Source organism: Silurus meridionalis, chromosome 25 (assembly GCF_014805685.1).
Source record: "Silurus meridionalis isolate SWU-2019-XX chromosome 25, ASM1480568v1, whole genome shotgun sequence".
Lineage (NCBI taxonomy): Eukaryota > Metazoa > Chordata > Actinopteri > Siluriformes > Siluridae > Silurus > Silurus meridionalis.
The window spans coordinates 2,132,966-2,155,959 of NC_060908.1; the positions used below are offsets into that span (position 1 = coordinate 2,132,966).

The following is a 22,994-nucleotide window of genomic DNA, read 5'->3' on the forward strand; positions in this document are numbered from 1 at the left end:
TGTATCAGTGTCTAAAATGGATGTGGCCTGTGTGTATCAGTGTGTGAAAGAGGAGTGGCCTGTGTATATCAGTGTGTGTAAAAGAGGTGTGGCCTGTGTGTAAAAGAGGCGTATCCTGTGTGTATCAGTGTCTGCAAAGGTGGCGTGGCCTGTGTGTATCAGTGTCTGTAAATGTTATTTTATATACTGTATATATACCCTAGTAAATAAAATGATTCGGAAATCTAGGCATCATTTTTGGCTTTTTTTTTTTTTTTCGGACGAATAAATAAATAAATAAAATGTAGAACATGTTCACAAGCCAGAGTTTGAAAAGAGAACTAAAAGCAACTGATTGTATTATTTTGGTATCCTTTTTTCCTTCAGATTTATAAATCTCGCTGCTTATATCTTCTGACAGCTCATAAATCAGCTTCCTGTGAGCCACGGCGCGTCATGCAGAGAAATCTCGGGAGACGTGATTGGAAGAGCTGAAAGAGTTTACTGAAACGGAGAAACACCAGAAAATAATGAGAAATAACCCAAACTGAACTGAGAAGAATCTAGAGTCGGTAGACGGAGGTGTACGGGAAGAGAAAGAAAGTGTCGGACATGGAGTGTGTTGTTAAAAAGCTTGGTAGAAAATACAGTGTAAATTTGAATCTATTTATATTGCTTTGTGAGTCATGATGGGGAACAGGTGGTTCGTGTTAGCGATGTAGCAGCATGGAAAGAAACGTAGCACCTCGATATAAATTACACATTCTCTCTGAACTCTGTGTGCATTTTGTCCTAAAACTTAAATTGCCATATTTCTGTATCGTCCACAAAATGTAAATGTTTCATCAGGAGCTCACTATAGTTCTAAACAATTTATGAAATAAATGGAAAATAATGCATTAGTTTTAGATCAACATCAAGTTTAATCCAACGATCCAACGATAACGATGCAGACCTGATGACCTTCTCCTCAAGTGTTGGACGCTTATGCGCAGAAGTGGAAAGTAACAAATTACGTTTACTTGTATTGTAAGAAGTAAATTGCAACAAATTGTTGTACTTAACTACATTTTAAATGCAAGTTAAGAAAAAAACGTGACCCGACCAAATGCTCTAAACTTGCAGGAAATTCATATGGAAATAAAAAGTGTTATAAAAAAGTGTTATATTTTAAAGTAGATTGATTTTGCTTTACATTTTAGCATTACTGTATAACCAATCACGCACTTTTGTTTAGAACGCAGGGCCTAATCCTAGCATTTTGATTCGTCGCTGTGGAAAACGCCGGCGTGCGCTCACTCTCTGAATTACTTTTGTAATTTTGTGAATTTACAGCAGGAGATTTATTTTGCTGTGAAAGTGCATAACTCACATTAGACTCAGAACTCTTTGTTTTTAATAAATTATTATTATTTTTTTATATTATTATTATTACAATTTAATTTGTTACGGTACTCCTTCGAATGAAAAACAACTCGTCCTTTTTGAATTACAATAGAATTGCTGTTAAAAAAGTACATTTTATTTTGAGTACATTTTTAACGAGATACTTTTATTTGAATAGATTGTAAGCCTGCTAACTTTATTTAAGTACAATTTCATTGAAGTAACAGTAACTTTTATTTAAGTAGGGTATTTTATTGCTGTTTCCACCTCTTATATGTAAGTTGTTAATCGCTGAGTCCCCAATCAAAGTAAAAGTGAATGTGATCATCTGTGATCCTGCATTGATGCTGCCTATAGAACTTGCCCTTATGTCTAACACACGGGAAAACTGATCAAAGTACTGATCAAAAGAAAACAAGAACGAAACAAATATTATAATGCATGGCCTTTTAAATCTTCTATAGAATGTGTTGAATAATATTTATAGCATTTGACAGATATCCTTATCTCAGTCATACAGCTGAGCAGCTAAGGGTTTAAGGGCTTTGCTCAGGGGCCCAGGAGTGGCAGCTGAGTGTCGCTGGGATTTGAACTCACAACCTTTAAATCCAAAAACCAACGCTATAACTACTAAGCCACCACCTCCCCATGCATGTGTGTGTTATGAGCGCTTTAGAAATACTTATGAACAACAAATAGGACAGTAAAACAGTCAGTGTTTTATGGTTTGTCCGTCTTGAGAGGTCAAAGTTAAAGTTTGGGGTTATAAGATGTGCACTAAAGCTTTATTAGAAACGACCGTGACAGAAAAGGACGGAGGCAAGTAAGGGAGGGGGATGGAGGGAGGGTTGGAGTGCAGGGGTCGTTTCTACCATAGAGCAGATAAATAAATATCTGTCACTCTCTCTGCTCTTTCCAGGAGAATGCAGCTGCCTGGAGGGTTATTCGCCCGACCCTGAGCACACGCACCTCTGCATCCGCACCGACTGGGGACGGAATGAAGGGTAAGATCACGAACATCAGCAAGACTCCATGACACCTTAATAAAACTCATCAGCTTGTTAACAGCTCAAGTGACGGTCCTGTGGCCAGATTTTAGGTCGTGTTTGGGGATGGAAGGAATACCGGAGCGATTACGGAAACACTAGAAGAGGCTTGAAAATGTATTAGAAGCCACAATGTGTGTTTTTATCAAAAGCTCTTGAGGATTGTGTTGAGATGGTTCATCTTCATTCCGATCAGTCTCCATTTACACTTATATTCTCGAATCTTTTGGAAAGATGTTCCTCTACATTTTTTTGGAGATCTGTGTAAGATTCATTCAGCTATAAGGGTGTTAGTGAAGTCAGGTACTGATGTAGGTGAGAAGTTGAGGAGGTTTCTGGGGTGCAGTCAGTGTTCATCTTCATTCCAAAAGGTTTTCAATAGGGTTGGAGTGCTATAGCAGGAGATCTTCCACTCCAACCCATGGAAAGCAGATCTTCATGAAGCTGGCTTAGTGCACAGGAGCATCGTCAAACTGAAACAGTTTTGGGTCTTCCAGTTCAAATGACATCCAAATATGTCCTGTACAATTGTGTGCTTTTGAGTTTGTGATAACAGTTTGGAGGAGAACCTCATATGGCTGGAAAAGTCAATTAATACTTGTTTATACAAATTTAGCATGGTAGTGTTTTGTTTTTATTTGTAATATTTAATCAATATCACAATTAGAAACTTTTCACGTTCTCCATATTCATGGAATTTCTTCTATCCATACATCTTGCTATTTAAATAACACTTGGTAAATCTCCTGCAGGCCGTGGCCGTACTCAAACCTGGAACGGGGTTATGACCTGGTGACTGGAGAACAAGCTCCAGAAAAGATCTTCAGGTGAGAAGCTCCACATCTACACAGAAGCTTGGCTGAAAGCTGCTAGTCACACCTCACAATCCTGCAGGCTCTGGAGATCAGAAAGGGAATCAAACACAGTCAGACTAAAACCAATAAGGCCAACAATGAAGGCTTTGAGAGGACATGACCTTCTAGGTGATGTTCTTCTCCAAAGCTCTTTCAAGAATGCAGGGGATCATAACAGATCAGAATCAGAAAATGTTAAACTTATTTAACATTTTACAAGATGAAAAAATAATTGAGAAATTGTGTGGTTTTTTTTTAAAGTAAATAACGAAAGACAATGTAACACATGGATCTGTTTTTCTTCTGATTACTCCAGATATCCAGATCAGTCTGTGCTTACTTCAGTCATTAACGCTGGCAGCAATCGCTTCCTGCCTCCACGGTTAACTGTGTGTGACGTTTTGATTAGCGAAGGCCTGAAATAAAGCCGTAGCTCTCAAACCAGTCGATGCGATTTATCCATCGCCATTTTTCACTCTTTTTCCCAAGACAAAAATGGAGTGCTTTGAATTTATTTAGCTCTCACCTTCCTTACCGGGATGTCATCACTCTGTGCCGGCTGATGACACACTCGTTTAATGCACTCGCTGATTGATACTGAGCAGAAAGAGCCAGTCGATGTTCTCTCCAGTGTCAGCGGATGAGCCCGAGCAATGAGCGCATCACCCGGCTCTTATTTATGAGTGGAAGTGAGCATTGATCTGAGCTGATTCACTGTGTTCGTGTCTCTATCTGAGGTCAGGGACTCAGGCATAGTGCTCAGCAGCCAGTTTCATGGGAGCTGATGTGGTGAAGCAGCTGTAGCTACAGTGGGTTTTTTTCTCTCAGAAAGACACAATGTGTTGCACGATGTTTATGCAACAAAGAAGATGCTGCAAACTTTAATTCTGAAATGAAAATAACCAGGATGATTGTCTAAACCATCAGTTAACCCCAGTTAGCATTACTAATCCTAAAAATATATTATAAATGAATATATATATATATATGAGAGAGACACATGCTTGTTTCTTTTGTTTCCATGCAGTAAACTCTGTAATGTAACAGTATGAAATTTATAAATATCCATATGTTCAACTTTATTTTCTTTGAAAAATCCTACCTCAGCATGAAGAACAGTTTTACACACATATCGTTTCTCCAAACATTCAGCTGAAGAACTTCTCCATGCCTTTTGTCAAACTCTCCAAAAATGTTCTTTACTAGCTGGAAATTCCTTTCTTTCTTGTGATCCAGTTCACCCCAGAGCAGTGTAACAGGATTTAGGTGTGGTGACTGGGCAGGTCGCTTCCATTATAGATATCACTCCAGACGACCGTCTGCTCTCTAAATAACACTTAAAGAGCTCGGACGTGCACTTCGGCTCATCGTCTTGTTGTTAAATCAGTTCCAGTGAGCCACAGTACAGACGGAACTGCATGGTGTTGAAGTATCGAATGGGAGCCATGTATTTTCAGGATTCCTTTTACTTTCCAGAACAAGTCTCCAACCTTCCCTGCTCCAAAACAACCCCAAACCATTAGGCTTCCACCTCCATGTGTGAGTGTAGGGCTGAGGGAGTCTGATCACATCTTCTCTCATGTTTTACATCTTACACAAGTTCTTCTGTTAGAGCAGCTTATATGAAATCATTTTTTTCTAGTTAATCAATGTCCAGTTTTTGTGTGTTTGAATTTTTGTGAAACTTGCACATGTGTCAAAAACAATTAAAGCCCTATATATATATATATATATATATATATATATATATATATATATATATATATGTAATGCTTTATTTTGAAAAAAGAAAATAATTAGTTAATTAGTTATTGAATCTTATGCTTAATTACCGCATTACCCTCATTATTCAGCAGTTTGCAGAATAGCACTTGATTCAGCACAGTGTTATTTATTTTCAGGATCAAACAGAGGAACAGGAAGTGTAAAGCATACACAGTGCAGATATTGGAATTCGAGTTTATTCACAACACGTTTTCCAGGTGTCAGGGTGTCACACAGAACTGAGCGTGGATCCGTTCACAGATTGTACACTTTATTATTTGACATAACAGTCTACAATTGATTATATTATCAATCCACATTGGCCCATAGTGCACATGAGCATTTTGGATGAAGATCATGGTTTAAAATGAATACTGTACACGAGAACAGGGCCTTCAACACACTTTTGTGATCTTGCATCCGTATCTAGCGCTTAAAGCCGTCTGTCTGCTTTTATGAGATTTATATACCTGTATGCTTTTACCAGAGCTATAAATACCAGCATGAACAATTTCTGTATTAATTAAATCCTCACCATCTAAGCTTAAATCGTTTTTTTTAAACACAATTTCAAGGACCGATTTTTGTCCGATTTTATGTGAAACGTAACCACTTAAGACTCCATTCTCATCTGCGAGTAAATTCATTTCAGCAAGTTAATGATCCTTTCACTACAAACAACATTAAGTGCTTCATCAAGAGTGTCACCGAGTACAATACGCTCAACCGCAACGCCTGTAAACACCGAACGAACAGCAGTCGGCCGCGTTTTGTTCCTGAAAGCGCTACAGGGGTTACACGAGGACGCATCCGAGTTGATCTTTCCGACAAACAAGATGAGCCACAATCCTGATATAAAGAAATAACAGAGTCTAGGGGAAGAAACATCTCTGTTTTTATGTCTGTATATTGAGTCAGCATTGTTTATTTTCCAATGTAGGAGCAAGTTCATTTGCATATTGCAGGTTTGCAACCTTAGAAAGGATAATATTATTATTCAAAGAAAAGAAAAAGATTGACATTGCAGCCCACTATAGTGAGTTCAATAAGTAATTACATTACAGGCAGGTTATAACATAATGGCTTTGATGCAGAGGTCCAAATGCAATAAAGCCTTGAAATATAATAACTTGTCTTACATTAATGGCAGCTTATTATAGAATGGACTCAGTGCAGAAGTCGAACATATAATAGGCCCTGAAATGGAGTAATATCTTGCTATAGACACTTGCACGTGAGGTCGTTGTTACTTTACCCGACATGAAGCTTGACACACTACATTTGAGCGATATTATATTCAAATCAGATGTGATACGGTTTTCCGCATATGGTAGGGCAACCAAAATTAATTTCATAGCAATTATACACAATAGATAAATAAAAAGCGTTGTGGACACCTGACCATCAAATTCATATGTGCTTTTTTAACTTTTTTGTAGTTCTTATTTCCTAGCTATAACCTCCACCCTTTCAGGAATATGTTCCTTTAGCAGGAGATCGTCCACTCCAACTTATTCAGCTTCATGGAGTTGACTTTTGTGTACAGGGACATCGTCAGAGGAACCGGTTTAGGTCTGCTAGTTCAAGTGAACTGAACATTTAATCAACATCCAAAGACGTCTTATATCACTGTGCGCCTCCAACGTTTTCCAACAGTTTTGGGAAGAAAAACTTAATGAAATTTATGTTTATTAAATTTAATGTATTTTTTTCCCTCGATGAGCAGCCTGGGGTGAATATGGCAAGGAAGAAACCCTGAGAGGAACCAGACTCAAAACAAGGAACCCATCCTTATCTGGGAAACACCAGGACTATCAATATAGAGAGAGAGAGAGAGAGAGAGAGAGAGAGAGAGAGAGAGATGTCCCAATACTTTTGACACCCCAAAGATCTACACCCATACTAGCCCATGGGATTGAGGGGGAAAAAAAAAAGGCTGAAAACTATAACATAATTAGTTGAATATTGTTGACTTGTTTTCCTATTTTTCCTAAAAGGTGATCAGGAAAAATAAGCAGAGTGTTAAGTTAAAAAAGTCCAAACTTCAAGCTCTAAAAAAAAAAGAAAAAAAGAATCAAAACTAAAATGAAATATATATAATTCACGATTCCACCACCACCATGCTTCACTGTGGTGAATTATGATCGGTGATGCTTTTTATTTATCCTGCCGAGTCTCAAACGTTAAAAAAATAATTTCTAATCCGAAACACAATTTCATATAACCTCCAACTCTTCCATCTTCCAAGAAATTCAGTCTTAAGAATGGTGGATTTTTATTTGAAACCTCTCTTTTCAAAAGGCTTGAGATCTGAGTGTTTTTATTGAACAATTTTTTATTATTTTGTTATCGTATTTTAAAGCTTTTATCACTAAGACAGATTGTGTGTGAGTTCACACGGCGAGTGTTCTGATTCTGACCCGGTGCTGTGATTGGTCATTGCGTGCGATTTACATAATTGTGTCGTTTGGAAGGGGGCGGAGTCATCCAGAAATAGACCTTGCCTATTGTGTTCAATTCAATTCAATTTTATTTGTACAGTTTGAACCATTGTGCCCGAGCAACTTAGCAGAAAGACAGTTTTTCTGCGCAGACACTTTTCCTCTCAGCTTGGAAATGTTTCATCATAGGATTAAGTTGATTGTGTAGAATCAATTTCTACAGACGGTTTTGTCACATGTGGAAAAAGGGTAAATAGCTGCCATTGAAATATAACTGAGTATCCATTTTTATCCTCTGTAGGCATATTTATAAGCTTCTGCGCTCCCATATTTCCATATGAGATCATAATTTTTTATATTCTTCTAATTATGCTATTAAACCAAATTAACAATAATCAAGCTTCTGGCTTGTGTTTTATGACTTTGAGGGTAAAGGGGGGAGGGGGGGCAGCTGTGTGGATTAAATGAAGGTTTGTTGCCATTCTCAGCATGGCCTTTGTCTTTCTGTGTGTTTATGGCTGACTCCCAGCATGCTCTCTGATTTCTGGCCATGTGCAGGTCCTCCTACAGTCTGGGCCAAGGCCTTTGGCTGCCCGTCAGCAAAAGCTTTGTGGTGCCACCGGTCGAGCTGTCAATCAACCCTGTCGCCAGCTGCAAGACTGATGTCCTCGTCACAGAGGACCCTGGGGACATCCGGTAAGTGTGTGTATGTGTATATGTGTGTGAACTGTAAGTATCTCAGCCACCTGAAACATGGTGGTTAATACTTAATGTTCTGTTGTTATGTCTGGTTCATGCTGTGATGACAAATCAGATATCAGAACCAATCTTCAGTTCAATCTCTAAACCAAGAACTGTTTGAAACATCACGTCTAAAATTCAGCCAATTTTCTTATCTGAACCCAAATCAACTCGCAGGCAGGAAGCATCACTACCTCACAGCAGCAAGTTTGCATCAGATCTTTTGGATTCTCCAGTTTCCTCCTACTGCTGATGCTGATTGACTGCAATGAGCCATAACCCTGACCCTTGACCATAACTTTGACCTTGACCATGATCTGGATGAAGCAATTACATGAGCTTAATGAGCTTTATTACATTCTGCTTTGTGTGGAAAGAGATAGGAGATGTTCTCAACATGGTCTCATGCATGTCAATGCATCATTTAAAAGACTGTCCCTGGTTCGTTTCTTGTCTCATTGGAGGAAATCTTAATGTTTCTAGTTTGTAAGAAGCCTGTAAGTATTACTCTATCAGAAAACTTAAATATATATTACGTTCCATAATAACTTATTGTTAGCTGCCTGATCTTATCTATTAAGTAGCAAATAATAAGCAATAAGTTCAAGTTTGTATAAGACATTTCTCTAACACGTACCTTTCAGAAAAAAACATGCTTTCAAACCTATTCAAGAGCTTCACGCTGAACTGATGGGTTTCTTGTTGTACTGCTCTTCATTCAGTCAAACTGCATTGATTTCTTGTGGGATTATTGTAAGAAAAGTTGGCGATTTATCTAATAAACTACAGTGAATATGAGAATATGAATGTAAAATGGTGTCCATGTGGCCATTATTTTATTTTCCAAGCCTTCGATTCTCCTTGAACGCTGAATATTGTGCAGCCTTGAACATGACAAATACAAAAAACCGGTCCATTAGTCGATCTATATGTTTATTGTCATCATGCAATTTCTATGAAAAACTTAGAAACACGTTGCGGGCCAGATTTTTCCTGGATATCGTGCTCTACATTGGTGTGTTTAAAAGCTGAAAACCAAAATACAGGCGATTTTTACTCTCTACATTCATCTGTGTAGCAGTCCAACTTTATTTATAGAGCACATTTAACATCAGAGAATTCGACCCAAAGCGCTTTACAATAGACCATGAGATATCCATAACAACAGCAGCCATGAATCACCGTAATACACCATAATACACCTCTTAAACTCGGTAATAACAATTTACGCAAGGAAGCATTGTGATATTGCGAAGGTTCAAATTAAACAAATTTACAAGAATGATATAAAATAATTGTACATATAGTCTATGTTTTGTTAGCATGTTGTAGAAGGAGTTTCCAGTGTCAGCGCTTTGTAAGAGAGGTAAATCTATAAATAAAGCTCAATCTCTTTAAACAATCTCATTTACATTGTGCTCATTCACTAAGCTGAATAGCCAATCAGAGTCTTCTTTCTCGCCAACGAGCTCCACCTCCAGTTCGACATGCCGAATTGGCCGAATAATCAAACTAAAGCCAACACAGAAAAAACTAAAACCACCCCACAATGCCTGACGGCCGACCATCAGCTTGGTATCTTTCAAGTTTTACCCTTGATTCTTACTTTAGCCTAGAATATTTAATTGGTTAAATATGGTGCTACATTTGGAGAGAGAATCAGCTAAAAAAAAATCAGCATCGGCTCCCCGGATTTCGAAATATCGGCATCGGACAAAGAAACACGGATAAAAATTTATTTTCTAACCCAGACAATAATAATCTTAAGACATATAAACCTTTATACAAATGTTTGTATAAATTCTGCACAAATTAACCTGTTATAAACACCAATTTAAAAACCGTTTTATGTACAAATTTTTAAATCTGACACTTTTGCACATTACAGTCTTTTTGTACTACTGTCACACTGCTGCTATCAGTCCTGCACCTTACAAATGCCTCATACTCAGAACTTTGATTTGTGGATTTGATTAGTCAGATGTTTACGAGGAATATTTACCCATATATATTCACCCATATATTCACACACACACACACACACACACACACACACACACACACACACATATATATATATATATATATATATATATATATATATATATATATATATATATATATATATATATATACATATATATATATATTTTTATATATATATATATATATATATATATATATATATATATATATATATATATATATGTATATATATATATATATATATATATATATATATATATATATATATATATATATTACAAGCACACTGCTGTTACCTTATACAAAATCTGTCTATATTGCACTAACTGCCTTTACAAACTCTCTATACTGCATTGACACTGTAAACACTTGAGAGAGAGAGAAGAGAAACGGTATTTCGATTCCTCTGTATGTTTGCACATACTGTATGGTTGCATTGACAATTAAAAAACCTTGAACCTTGATAGGAAAAAATAACTCTACATAAGGACTAATTTTATAAATGCTCAATAGTCATAAAGTAAGTTTATCCCTAATGAGCGAACCAGTGGCAACTGTGGCCATGAAAACCCACCTGAGATGAGGAATATGAGAAGGAAACCTTGAGAGGAGCCAGTTTTAAAAGAGAACCTCATCCTCATCACTAAATGTCCATTCAGTACAGTCCATCATTGTTGAGGTGTTCAGTGATGGGCGATTAAATGCAAAACTGTGGTCCTGAACCATTGTAGTAGACTGATGGTCTATTAATTACAGTCCAAATCCATCATCAAAGTTCTTGAGTTGCTCAGTAACTTTATAGATCTACTATATTTGTGTTCACATTAATAGTATATCAGCTACAAAGGCCCTTTAGTGCTCAACTGCTCGATTGTAAGTCGCTCTTGATAAGGGGGTCTACCAAATGCCATAAATGTACAGTTGTTCCTACACCAGCCTTTTCGACTCTTACAAAGCTCTGACATTATATTTGGATACTTCCAAACCCTCTTAGAATACATGTATATATTTTTATATCCAGGATCCCCGGACTCGTAGCTTCTGCTGCTATGGAAGTTTTGCCCACCGTCCAAACAATCACAATGTAGAATTCAACTTTTTTTTTTAAATACAGCCATGTTTCCTTTGCAGGAAATAGAACACAACAACAACAAACTGATATTGTTTCTCTGCCAGTAAAAAGTGTTTAACCTGCGCGGTTCCTGGAGGCGTAGTGTTCTCGGAGTCACTGCTTCCCACCTCTTCATTTCTAATGTTAAACGATCAGCTCCGTTGACGGCGTTCACGCCAGCGTCTTCCAGAAAAAGAAGCTATGTGTTATTATTCTTTTATTTCCACCGAGCTGTTTTGCTGTAGCATTCTAAACCTTTCGCATGTCAGCGTTAAAACACCGAGAGGGTTCGATCGCGGCTCACCAATAACGAGACTTATCGAAGATATTAAATCAACGAATAGGACATAAAAAAAAAAAAAAAAGTTGGCAGATGATTCGGCGTTTTATTTTATATGTCCGTTTATTGAGTAGTAAATCTGAACTTAAAAGCCTGTCAGCTGAGGAATTATATACTAAAGAGATGCAAGTCCATTAGAGAGGGAAGTAAAGCTGCAGGAATGCAGTCATGGCCAAAAGTAGGTGACTCAGTAAGTTTAAGAGTTTGCCCGGAGATTAATAACTGTTTATTAATACCTCGTATACGGCTGTGAAACGTGAATTTTTTATATACGCTTGTGGAGATTTGTGCTCATTCAGCCACAAGGGTGTTAGTAAAGTCAGCATTCACATTCATCCTGAAGGTGTTCAATAGGGCTGGAGCTCTATTAGGAATCTCAAGATTTTTTGCATCCGATTTATTTCTATATAATTATTAATAGATTTAATTATTCAGAAAGTAAAATAGCTAAAAAAAAAACTCCCCAAACCGTTTCTCGAGCGCGTTCTCTCAGAGACTCAAAGACCTCGGAGATGAAGGCGTGTCCTTAAAGTCATATAGAATACAGATTAACATGGCAGAGGTAGAGCTGTAACTTCCTGCAGACACAACAGGGAAAAGAACGTCTGGTTTTATTTCATCTTTGTTCTTTTATCTTTGCACTACAAAGGCGTGTCTGTGAAAGGGCCACATTTCAGAAATCAGAAGGCACTTCAGGGAAATTGATGATTTGCTGTATGTCTGAACCAAAGAAATAAAAGTAAACCGTCTGTACCATATTGAGTTGCATATCGGTGAATCGTATTGCATCGGTAGCTGCTTCATCTGTATCTTTATTTTAGCGTATCATTGTCTATGCATCGAGAGGAGAATTGCATGTATTCCAGTTATGGAGATGCACACCCCTAAGCTCTATAGCAGAAGATCTTCCACTCCAACCCATGTAAGGCTTTAACTTCATGGAGCTGGCTTTGTGCACAGGAGCAGGATTGGGTCTAGAAGTCTTTAAAGACGTCCTGTACAGTTGTGTCTCCAACTTTGCGTGAACAGTTTTGTGGATAAACGCATTTCTTTTTCATTGTGGCTTCTTCACATTGTGCTCCGATCTCCAAACAGTTTGCAAACGAAAGCCTTGTTGAAACTGTTTTAAATCAAAAGCCAAATAACGCTGGTCTGTAAAGGTGTAGATTTTAATAATGATCCGTGTTTGAGTGTATTAACGTGTCCCTGTGTTTAATCACAAGGAATTCAGGCCCCCGATTTATGGGACATGATTCAGAACGAACACAAATACTCTCTATATTGAGTCATTGATAATTCATTCCTCTTTCTTCCTAGAAAAACATGGTAATTAGATTTTTTTTTTCTGCTCCTGTGAATATTTATCTCTTCATTTCACGTTGTATTGACTGTTTCCCGGCTCTTTAATACGGTGGAATTAACACTAATGGTATTTATCAGAAGTGAAATGTTCCCGGTTCAAACGCACTCAAACTCCGCTGCATATCTGCTTTTAGTCCTCAGAAAACTGGCATCCTGAATGATTTATTAGGTGTAATTAGTGTTTAACATCATCGTAGGACCAAAATAACTAATGCAGGAACGTTAATGACGGAAAGACGTGTTTGAATAGTGGTTTCAGAGGAATACATTAAATCCATTAAATGTATTTGGGTAATAATTAATGCTGTGCAACGCGGGAAATGTCTGTCAGATCACAGAGCTCAATAAATGATGAAGACTCTTAATTATGCTGATGATATGCATGAGGAAGAATCACAGCAAAACGCTGCTTACTGGAGGAGAGATTCTGATTTAAAGACACAGATACACAAAATACCCACATTCATTACACACAGTTACACAGTTGACATGTTGGCCGTCTGTTTGGGGACGTTATTATTTTGCAAAACTGCCTTTCAGACCTGAAGAGGGGCAATGTGTTCTTCATCAGAATGTCACAGTTCATGTTGGAATCCAGTTAATTTCAATAGTATTGTCCCTTGAGAAGAAAAATGTTTGCTGAAATCTGAGGGGTGTACTCACTTTTGTGGATGGATGGATGGATGGATGGATGGATGGATGAATTTATGGTTGACATATAGGTACCTGAATACTGGAGAATATTTGATAGATAGATGGCCAGTCAGTGGATTATATTGAATGGACGGATAGATAGATAGATAGATAGATAGATAGATAGATAGATAGATAGATAGATAGATAGATAGATAGATAGATAGATAGATAGATAGATAGATAGATAGATAGATAGATAGATAGATCGATCGATCGATCTAAATAAGAAGATAAGCGTTAAATGTATAAAGTGTAAATCTATACTTTGAAGGATGGATGGATGGATGGATGGATGGATGGATGAATGAATGAATGAATGGAGCATAAATATATGTTGAATGAAATGAGCTGAATAGATGGATAGACTGTAAATGTATACTGGATAGATAAGTTGATGGATGGATGGATGGATGGATGGATGGATGGATGGATGGATGGAATTGTAAATTAGATAGATTGGATATACAATGAAAAGTCTGTTTGCTGTGATATGATCAAATAAGTGAAGTCCATAGTTCTCATCTTTTCAATGAGACTCTAATAATGAAATTGTTTTCAGATGAAAATTCCCTACAGTGTAAAATCCATGTTCTAGCTGGAAAACTGAGGGGTTCATGAAACCATTTGTGCTTCTCCACCCAGTAAACATGTGTTATTACTGTTTAGTTTCACTCTTAAAGCCAATCAAATGCAGAAGTTAATCAGTAATGCTCTTCACAACAACATCCACAAAACAATATCAAATTCAATTTACACATTTGTTTGATATTCGTTGTATAAATAAGGATATGAAATATTTATCAGCCGTCTCTCTTCAGATCTCATGGTTCTTGTTTGGCCAAGAATTGTTAATCACGATAGAAGAAAGCGAGTCTGATTATAGATGACACGCAGCGGATCTGAGAAGAATGCAGCTCAGAGACGGTGTTTTTACCAGTTCAGGCGTGTCCTGGGTGAAATGTCAGATCTGTGTGAGAGTTCGTGTCTGTATTCATTGTGGATCTCTGTGAAGTACAGACTTTTGATCGATACTGCCATATAGAGTCCAGCTGCACATTCAGCGAGTCTTTTGACCTTGTGCTGTTGTTATGACTAGACACTGATTTCACCTGCAACCTAACGGCTTTTTTTTGTGTTGTTGTGTTCAGGAAAGTTAAAACTCACTTTATTAGCCTGCATTTCCTCTCTGGTTTTATTGATTTGTTTTGGTTTAGAATGAAACGTAAAGCTCGTCTTTAAGGGAGGAGGTCCAGACATGACTGCAGAACCTTCTGGGAGACCTTGTAGGTGTGATAATAATTTAATAATCAGAATGGGTCAAAAAAAGCAGTTTTATTTCAGCACCTGTGCACCTGTACTAGTGTGACTTAGTCTGAAGAACTAGTCTAAACTATCCTGTATAGACACAGATTATTTTTAAATTATGAGGTCTGAATGCAACCACCTGAGAAAAATACCTCCATAAATACAATTGTGTATCTTAGTGATGGTTAAATAGATGAACATACTATATACTGGAGAATATTTGATAGATAGATGGCCAGTCAGTGGATTATATTGAATGGACGGGTAGCTAGCTAGCTAGATAGATAGATAGATAGATAGATAGATAGATAGATAGATAGATAGATAGATAGATAGATGGATAGATGGATTGGTGGATTGGTGGATTGGTGGATGGACAGACCTGTGAGTGCAGCATGGATGGATATAAATATAAATATATATATATATTAGCGCCACAGCAGATCATCCGTCTCCATATCCCCCTGTCCTCTACATCTGCCTTTTTTAAAAACAACTACCTGCATGTGTTCCTTCACCACATCCATAAACCTCCTCCTTGGGCTTCATCTTTTCCTCCTTCCTGGTGGCTCCATCCTCAGCATTCTCCTACTGATATACCCCATGTCCCTCCTCTGCACATGTCCAAACCATCTCAACCTCACGACCCTCACCTTGTCTCCAAAATGTCCAAATGCGCTGTCCCTCTAATAATATATACTGTATATAATAATTATAATTTCTGTGTCTATTTTGTTAAACTACATACACTGCTATGTTCACTGCTGCTGTAATTGTGACATTAATTCCCAGCCTGTACATCACTCACTCTGGTTAAACCCGGTCTTTTCATTTTCATTTTCACTCACAGCTTTGATTCAGTGCAGTCCGAGTTCATGTTTGTTCATACGTGCTCAGATTGCACAGGTTATTACCTCTGTGGTAAGTCCACTTTCTCTGGAAAGTCGACAGGCCGACATTGAGTCAAACCGAACCTCGACAAACCTCCCCAACTGAAATCACCCTATAAGCCCTGGTCCAATCGATGGCTCTCCAGGCATCTCCAACTGTGTTCAAAGCCCATTGTTCTGTCAATATGGCAGTGCCAATAAGTTCTGGGAGAGCGTGACGGCCCCTCTGGTTTGATAAATCATCCACTCAACCTGCTTGGGCTGCTCCACCTCGAAAAAAAAAATCCATACGGCAAACATTGCCATCATCTGTATTTAATACGTCGCCATCTCCAGCCACGTCACGCATTTTCTTTTCCCCCTCGGGAAACTTGCAACTTCCTGCTTCGGTCTCATTTGTCATTAATGTTGGATATCTCAATTAAAGGCTGTAGGGCACAGTGAAACCCAGCAACTTCTAGAATGCATGATGAACCTCGGTCTGTTCGGAAAGAAAACCCACACTCACATTCATCAACTTCACGGCAACCCCAACCAATTATAAGTTTAGTAATCATGCTCCAGTTGGACGTAGCCATCCAGGCGAGGTGATTTATCTTTTGCTGAAGAGCGGAATAAAAGGGAATGTATGTAAAATGGGAGATTAATAATAGCAGATTAATGTCACTTCCTGCATCCAACTTTATTCAGCACGGCTGCTTTGTGCAAGTGCAGGACTTTGTTTGGATGCTAATTACCGGGAGGTAATTCAGATTAGCGCCGTGAGACTGCGGCTCTGATAAGACGTTATTTGGGTGCACGGAGGTTTTTTTTCTCTCTTTTTTTGGATTTATAATTCAGCCCTGATAAAGGACTGTCTGAGAGAGATAATGGATTGCAAAAGCTATTAGTCTCTGTCATCTTTCCATAAGCCCAAGGGTAAAGATGGCTGAACTTTGAACGTCATTTTTTTTTTTTTTTTTGGTACATTTTCACGTATATGGCATGCAGATTTATTGAAATAGTGTTTTTTTTTTTTGTTGTGTTAATTAGTTGCTGAAATATGTCAGAAAAACAGATTTTCGTTAATCAGAAATGAAAAATCTGGTTCATTCCCTCCCTCCTGCCTACATATTGTATAGTTTATGCATATTTATATGCCTCCATCTTTTTTTAGTACAACCATCTGCGAAAATGAATAGTCTACGTTTCTAAGCACAACCTACCTGGATTTCCGTTTCTCCCTCATGTTTTCTCTCGCCAGGTTCCTGAGTCATTTGTCAGTGTTTTGTGTTGCCTGGCGAGCTCGGGCTGAGACCCAAAAAGCTTTTTGCGTTACTGTAGCAGGTGCCCACAGAATAAGGAAAAGGTCACAGGGGAGGAGGAAAGGAGTGGAATTAATGGTGTTGTGAAGGTTTGTGAGGGCATCAGGGAGCCGCTGCTTTATGTGCGGTGCCTCGAGTGTGAAATGGGAGTGGAAAATGTCGGACATGACAGGTGTAGAGGTGGACATATGAGTAATGCCGTCTTTATTCATTTTATGGCAAAGAGAGCTGGGAGTCAAAACGATCTAAGGGATAAGATGCACATATTTTCAGCATTGTGTGTGGTGTGTGGTGTGTGGTGGTACTGATATCGATATGTTTGTAGCTGGTTTCAGGATCAATTATGCACCTGAAACATCTTGCATATGCATGAAACCAGGTGCACAAGATTAACCATGCAGTTTACAAGCAGTTCCTCCAGCACATGGCACAGCAACACTCACATCACAAACACAATATCACGACCCTCAAACTTAACCATTTTAGATTTTTCTGTATAATCTTTACGCTTGCATGCGATGCTTGTAGATACTGATATTTCCTTATGCGTATGTAGCCAATAAAGTTCATGTTCACGGCAAAGTTGAAGTTCACCTGCAGAAATCTATCCAAGGGAAAACTCACACGTCAGATTTGAGTTGGCATTTGTAACATGATGCATCGTTTTAACGTATTTGCATCGGTTAAAACCAATTTATTTCTATTTAATTATTATTGGATGCGCTTTACTTTTATAATTTACATAGAAAGTAAGCAATAGTTTGTGAGCGATATTTGATGCGTAGATCGATTTCTCGTCACTAAACCGTTTCTCTCAGCGCCGCTGCTGCTACGTTATATGACGCATCACAACACTACGGAGGCCGTGGCGTGTCCTGAGACTCACTTAGAATACAGATTAACATGGCAGAGGTAGAGCTGTAACTTCCCGCAGACACAACAGGAAAAGAATGCTACAAAGGCGTGTTTGTTAAAGGGATATGCTGCACTTAAGTAAATTGATGATTTGCTGTCTGTCTAAACCAAAGCTGAACTGTATTACCAATTAAATAGTTTCATTTTTTTTTATTTCATCGTATCACAATAAATCACATTGTGTTGTATTAAATCGAAATCGGATCACTCCGTATCGTAACAGGTGTAAATCGTATCACATTGCATCGGTACCTGCTTTATACACTATACTGCCAAAAGTATTGGGTCACCTGGTCATAAGTAGGTGATTTATGAGCATCGCATTTTACATTTAGTCCCAATATGCTCTAATTATTCCCTCCACTCTTCTGGAAAGATGTTCCACTAGATTCTGGAGTGTGCTTATAGATATTTGTGTTCATCAGCCACAAGGGTATAATGAAAGGCAGGTACTGATGTAGGTGAGGAGACCTGGGGTGCACCCAGCATTCACATTCATCTCAAAGGTGTTCAGTAGGGATGAGATCAGAGCTCTATAGCAGCAAGATCTTCCTTTAAAAAGCATGTAAAGCAGATCTTCAAGAAACTCACTTTGTGCACAGGGGCATTGCCATGCTGGAACAGGTTTGGGTTTCCAAGTTCAAGTGAAAGCCAAATTATATTATGGCGCATCTAAAGACGTCCTGTATGATTGAGCGCCTCCAGATTTGTGGTAACTGGAAAAGAACCACATAGAGCAGAAAAGGTCAGGTGACCCAATACTTTTGGCAATATAGTATATATATTTCAAGAATATGCATCGAGATGCGAATCACATCAGCCTCACTTATGGATAATCACATCTCCAATATATATATATTGGAAACATAGCAAAAATAACAGTCCCAATTTACTGCTACAATAACCTTCGCTGTCCTGGGAAGATATTCCACTAGATTTTGTGCTAATTCAGACTTAAGGGTGTTAGTAAAAGTCCAATTTATCCAAAAAGTGTTTACTAGGGTTTGAGCTCTACAGCAGGCCACTTTATGCCTCTCCTATTTCACCTTATGTAAAGGACATGCTCATGCAGCTGTCTTTGTGCACAGGGACATTGTCATGCTGGACCAGGTTTGGTCCTTAACACAAACAAGCCAGATTTATGAACTTAGAATCAACCATCGCCCTTAGAGGTAATAATTCTAATCGGAGAAGTATTGTCTCTGATCGTATATCATTAACACGTCTACTCAAAGACGACGGCTTGATTGCCCACCGTGCATTAAACACACTCACGTGGAGGATCTCATATTTCTGCAATAGAGCCTTGTCCGAACAAAAGCAGCTACAAATAATAATAGAGGAGTAATTGCCTGGCTGGCAACCATACAAAGAAAAGAGCGAAGGATCGATTTCTGTAATTCCATTTCGCCTTCCTGCCCCCTCCTCCCAAAATCCCCCTATCAAGTGGTATCTGATGGATTGCGCCGGATAAGAAATGCTATGCTATAATTTCATAAAGCTCTTTGCCGAACCCAGGACGATCCTCTGAGCGGATTTGCGTTCATCGTGTTCATTGTGTTGGCAGGAAGCACAGAAAGCTATTAAATGTAAACACAACAATGTATATATTTTATATTATGGGGCCAATTCCTGCACTGCGCAACGCCGCGGTACACTGAGAACCGGAGAATATCTTTCTTTCATGGTTTCAGGGTTTGGAGGAGCTTAAACTAGTGTTCTAAACGCAGCTCACGTCTGCTGGAGAAATGATGGACAGAATGCTGGGAAAAAAGAAACAAGAGATTGTCACAGAGTAGATATCAATGTGTTGTGTTTTTTTCTCTACCCACTGAAAAGTGATTTTTCGACAGCAAAAGAAAGAAAGAAAGAAAGAAAGAAAGAAAGAAAGAAAGAAAGAAAGAAAGAAAGAAAGAAAGAAAGAAAGAAAGATTTTGCAATAACTATGGATTAAAAAAAATGTCCTTGTGTTCAGATAAAAACAGAATTAAATGAAACAAACAAATCTGTTTTTGAAACAAAATAATAATAATAATATCAGTATTGTATTTTTCGGACTATAAGCCGCTACTTTTTTCCCACGTTTTGAACCCTGCGGTTTAAACAACGAAGCGGCTTATTTATGAATTCCTGGGTTTTTCCCGGTTTCACAAACTTCAAGCCAAAAAAACTGAACCCCATAACATTAGACCAATGAAATTTCCGAACGGAACGAAAAAACGCACCTCACCTGTGTTCTGAGCTGCACGGCATCGGGAGAAAAACTTTCTAAACTAAACGCACGACGTTGCCAAAAGATAAACTCCCGAGAGAAATAGTTGTGAAAGGAAGGAGGAAGACAGTGAACAATGACTTTCTTGGTCGGCTACTGTTTAGATACAAGCCGTTGTAACACGTTGAGTCTGGGTGAAGGGAGAGCTCGCTAACTCCAGTTGCAACAGAAATCATATAAGCACTGACAGGTTTCCAAAATTCGCGCTTTTTTATTATTCTTGGCAACAGCGTTACGGGTTCGTCAAAGAAACTTAAAAATGAGCATCAGAAAATAATAAGGACATATTCCTCGGTCTTGCACACATGCAGTAATACCGGAAAAAATGCGGCGGCAGGCTATTCCCAAAATACCGCTATGCTCCTAAAGGAGCCACAACATATTTCACCAATTACACCGTATAACAGACACTGTCTTTCATTAAAGCCTGTGTAAAGTTCATTAGTTTCAGTGTAGACACCTACAGCTTATAGACATGTGCGGCTTATTTATGTTCAAAATAAAAATCTTTGTAAAATTCAGTGGGCTTATACAAGGGTGCGCCTAATAGTCCGGAAATTACGGTAATAATAATAATAAACCCTGAAGAATATAATGAATAAAAAATATAATATAATGAATATACATATAATTAAAAAAAACAGAAATAATAACAAAAAACAGAATAATAAAAATAAATTCCACAAAATTATTATAATTAAAAAAACCTAAAATAATCATAAGAATAATAAAATACTGAAATATTTTATATTTTCTTTTTATTGAACAACATCGTTGTTACCAAAAGACTGAAACCAACATAAATGCTGCACAATTTTATATATATAATTTTATATATATATGAAAAAATCAGTAAAGAAAAGAAAAGAAATTGTGACCTTTAAACAAGAGCGCCGGAGAACCCGGAGGATCTGAAGGAAGCAGAATGAATAGTTGCTTGTTAAAGCTTTAATATTTCCACTGAGAGCCGGTGAGGGCAATTGGTGTGTTTGTATTACCTGGGCTTGTTAAAGCAGAGTGCACTTTCTGTAAACACAATTATTATTTCAAGTTTAAGTGGAAATGTGTTTGTGTCAGACCACCGAGAGACCCCGTGTCATCCTTTCACAATCAGTCTTAAAGAATAATCTGTGCTTCATACAGACACTTCAATCCAACTAATGCCTTCATGGTATTAAAGATCCGTGTGCATTGCGTTCATATGTTTTTCGATTTGCAGTCGTAAAAACAGAACGTGAACTGCGATGCCTTCGTTTCTTTTTAGATTTAATATCAAAACCAGAAGGAGGTTTTAAAAAAGAAGAAAATGTATCAATCTTCTTTATTTGGTGTAGCGATCAAATTCTGATCATGGATTCAGGCTCTGATGGAGCCGTAGATCAGTTATTTTACATCCGGTTTGTTCAAAAGTCCCACAAACCCAAATAACTCAAAGACTTTTTATCTTTTAATGTTTTTGAGTGACACATGAATTTTCCTTTTGTTTCTAAGCAACACATTCAGTATTGTAACGGTATGAAGATTTACTTTGACCAAACAAATCGATAAATGTCCAGATGTTTCACATTATTTCAATTGAAAAATCCTCCTTTAGAAAATTTTGAGCAGCTCATGGACGAGGAAAAAGAGAGAGAGAGAAGGTTGGATGGTGTGGAGATGGTGAAGCAGGAAGTGGATAGAATTAGTAAGAAGGAAGTTAGAGCAGTGATTAAGAGGATGAAGAGTGGAAAGTCAGTGGGATCAGATGTCATACCAGTAGAAGATGGAGTGGTGAGATGGTTTGGACATGTGCAGAGGAGGGACATGGGGTATATCGGTAGGAAAATGCTGAGGATGGAGCCACCAGGAAGGAGGAAAAGGGTTTTGAAAGAGGCAGGTGTAAAGGACAGAGGGGTATGGAGACGGATGATCTGCTGTGGCGCCCCCTAATGGGAGAAGCCGTAAGAAGAAGAAGAAGAAGCCTGAAGAACAGTTTTACACACTCTCAGCATCATTCAGCTGAAACACTGCCTTGCCGCTTGTAAAACCTGCAAAAGATCCTCTTCTATAGTTGGAGATTTCTTTCTTTCTTGTGATGCAGTTCATCCCAGAGCGGTTCAGTAGGATTGTTAGGTGTTCCATCAAAGATATCTCTCCAGACGACCCTCTAATTAATGTTTAGAGCTTTGGACATATTCGTAGCTTCGGCTCATCGTCTTGTTTAGACGGTGAAGTCGGTTCTAATGAGCCGCAGTCCAGAAGGAACTGCATGGTGATGAAGTATGGACCGAGAGCCATGTTGGTTCAGGATTTCTTTCACTTTCAAGTCTCCAACCTTCCCTGCTCCAAAACAGCCCTAAACCATGAAGCTCCATGTGTGAATGTGGGGGTGAGGGAGTCTGATCACATCTTCTCTAATGTTCTCTGTCATATGAGTTTGGTTCAATTCTTGTGTGTTTTTGCCTTTTCCAGTGTTTATTGAATAGAAACACTAGTCACCATATATATTAGAATTTACAGTATCAACAGTTTGAACTTTATGCAATTCAGTATACAGTAAAACGGAACAATGTTTCTCGAGAAACCAGGTGCTACATAAGGTTTGCTAGCAGCATGTTTGGCT

The 22,994-nt window shown here is 38.1% G+C and overlaps 1 protein-coding gene across 2 annotated transcripts in view; it reads left to right on the forward strand.

Moving 5' to 3' along the window:
• LOC124379039 (astrotactin-2-like) overlaps nt 1-22,994 on the forward strand; it is a 362,618-nt gene that overhangs the window by 203,046 nt on the left and 136,578 nt on the right. For both annotated transcript variants that reach the window (XM_046839046.1, XM_046839047.1), the window contains exons 8-10: nt 2,285-2,369; nt 3,164-3,238; nt 8,029-8,166. In XM_046839046.1, coding sequence (XP_046695002.1) covers nt 2,285-2,369; nt 3,164-3,238; nt 8,029-8,166 — 298 coding nt within the window. The remainder of the gene's footprint in view (nt 1-2,284; nt 2,370-3,163; nt 3,239-8,028; nt 8,167-22,994) is intronic.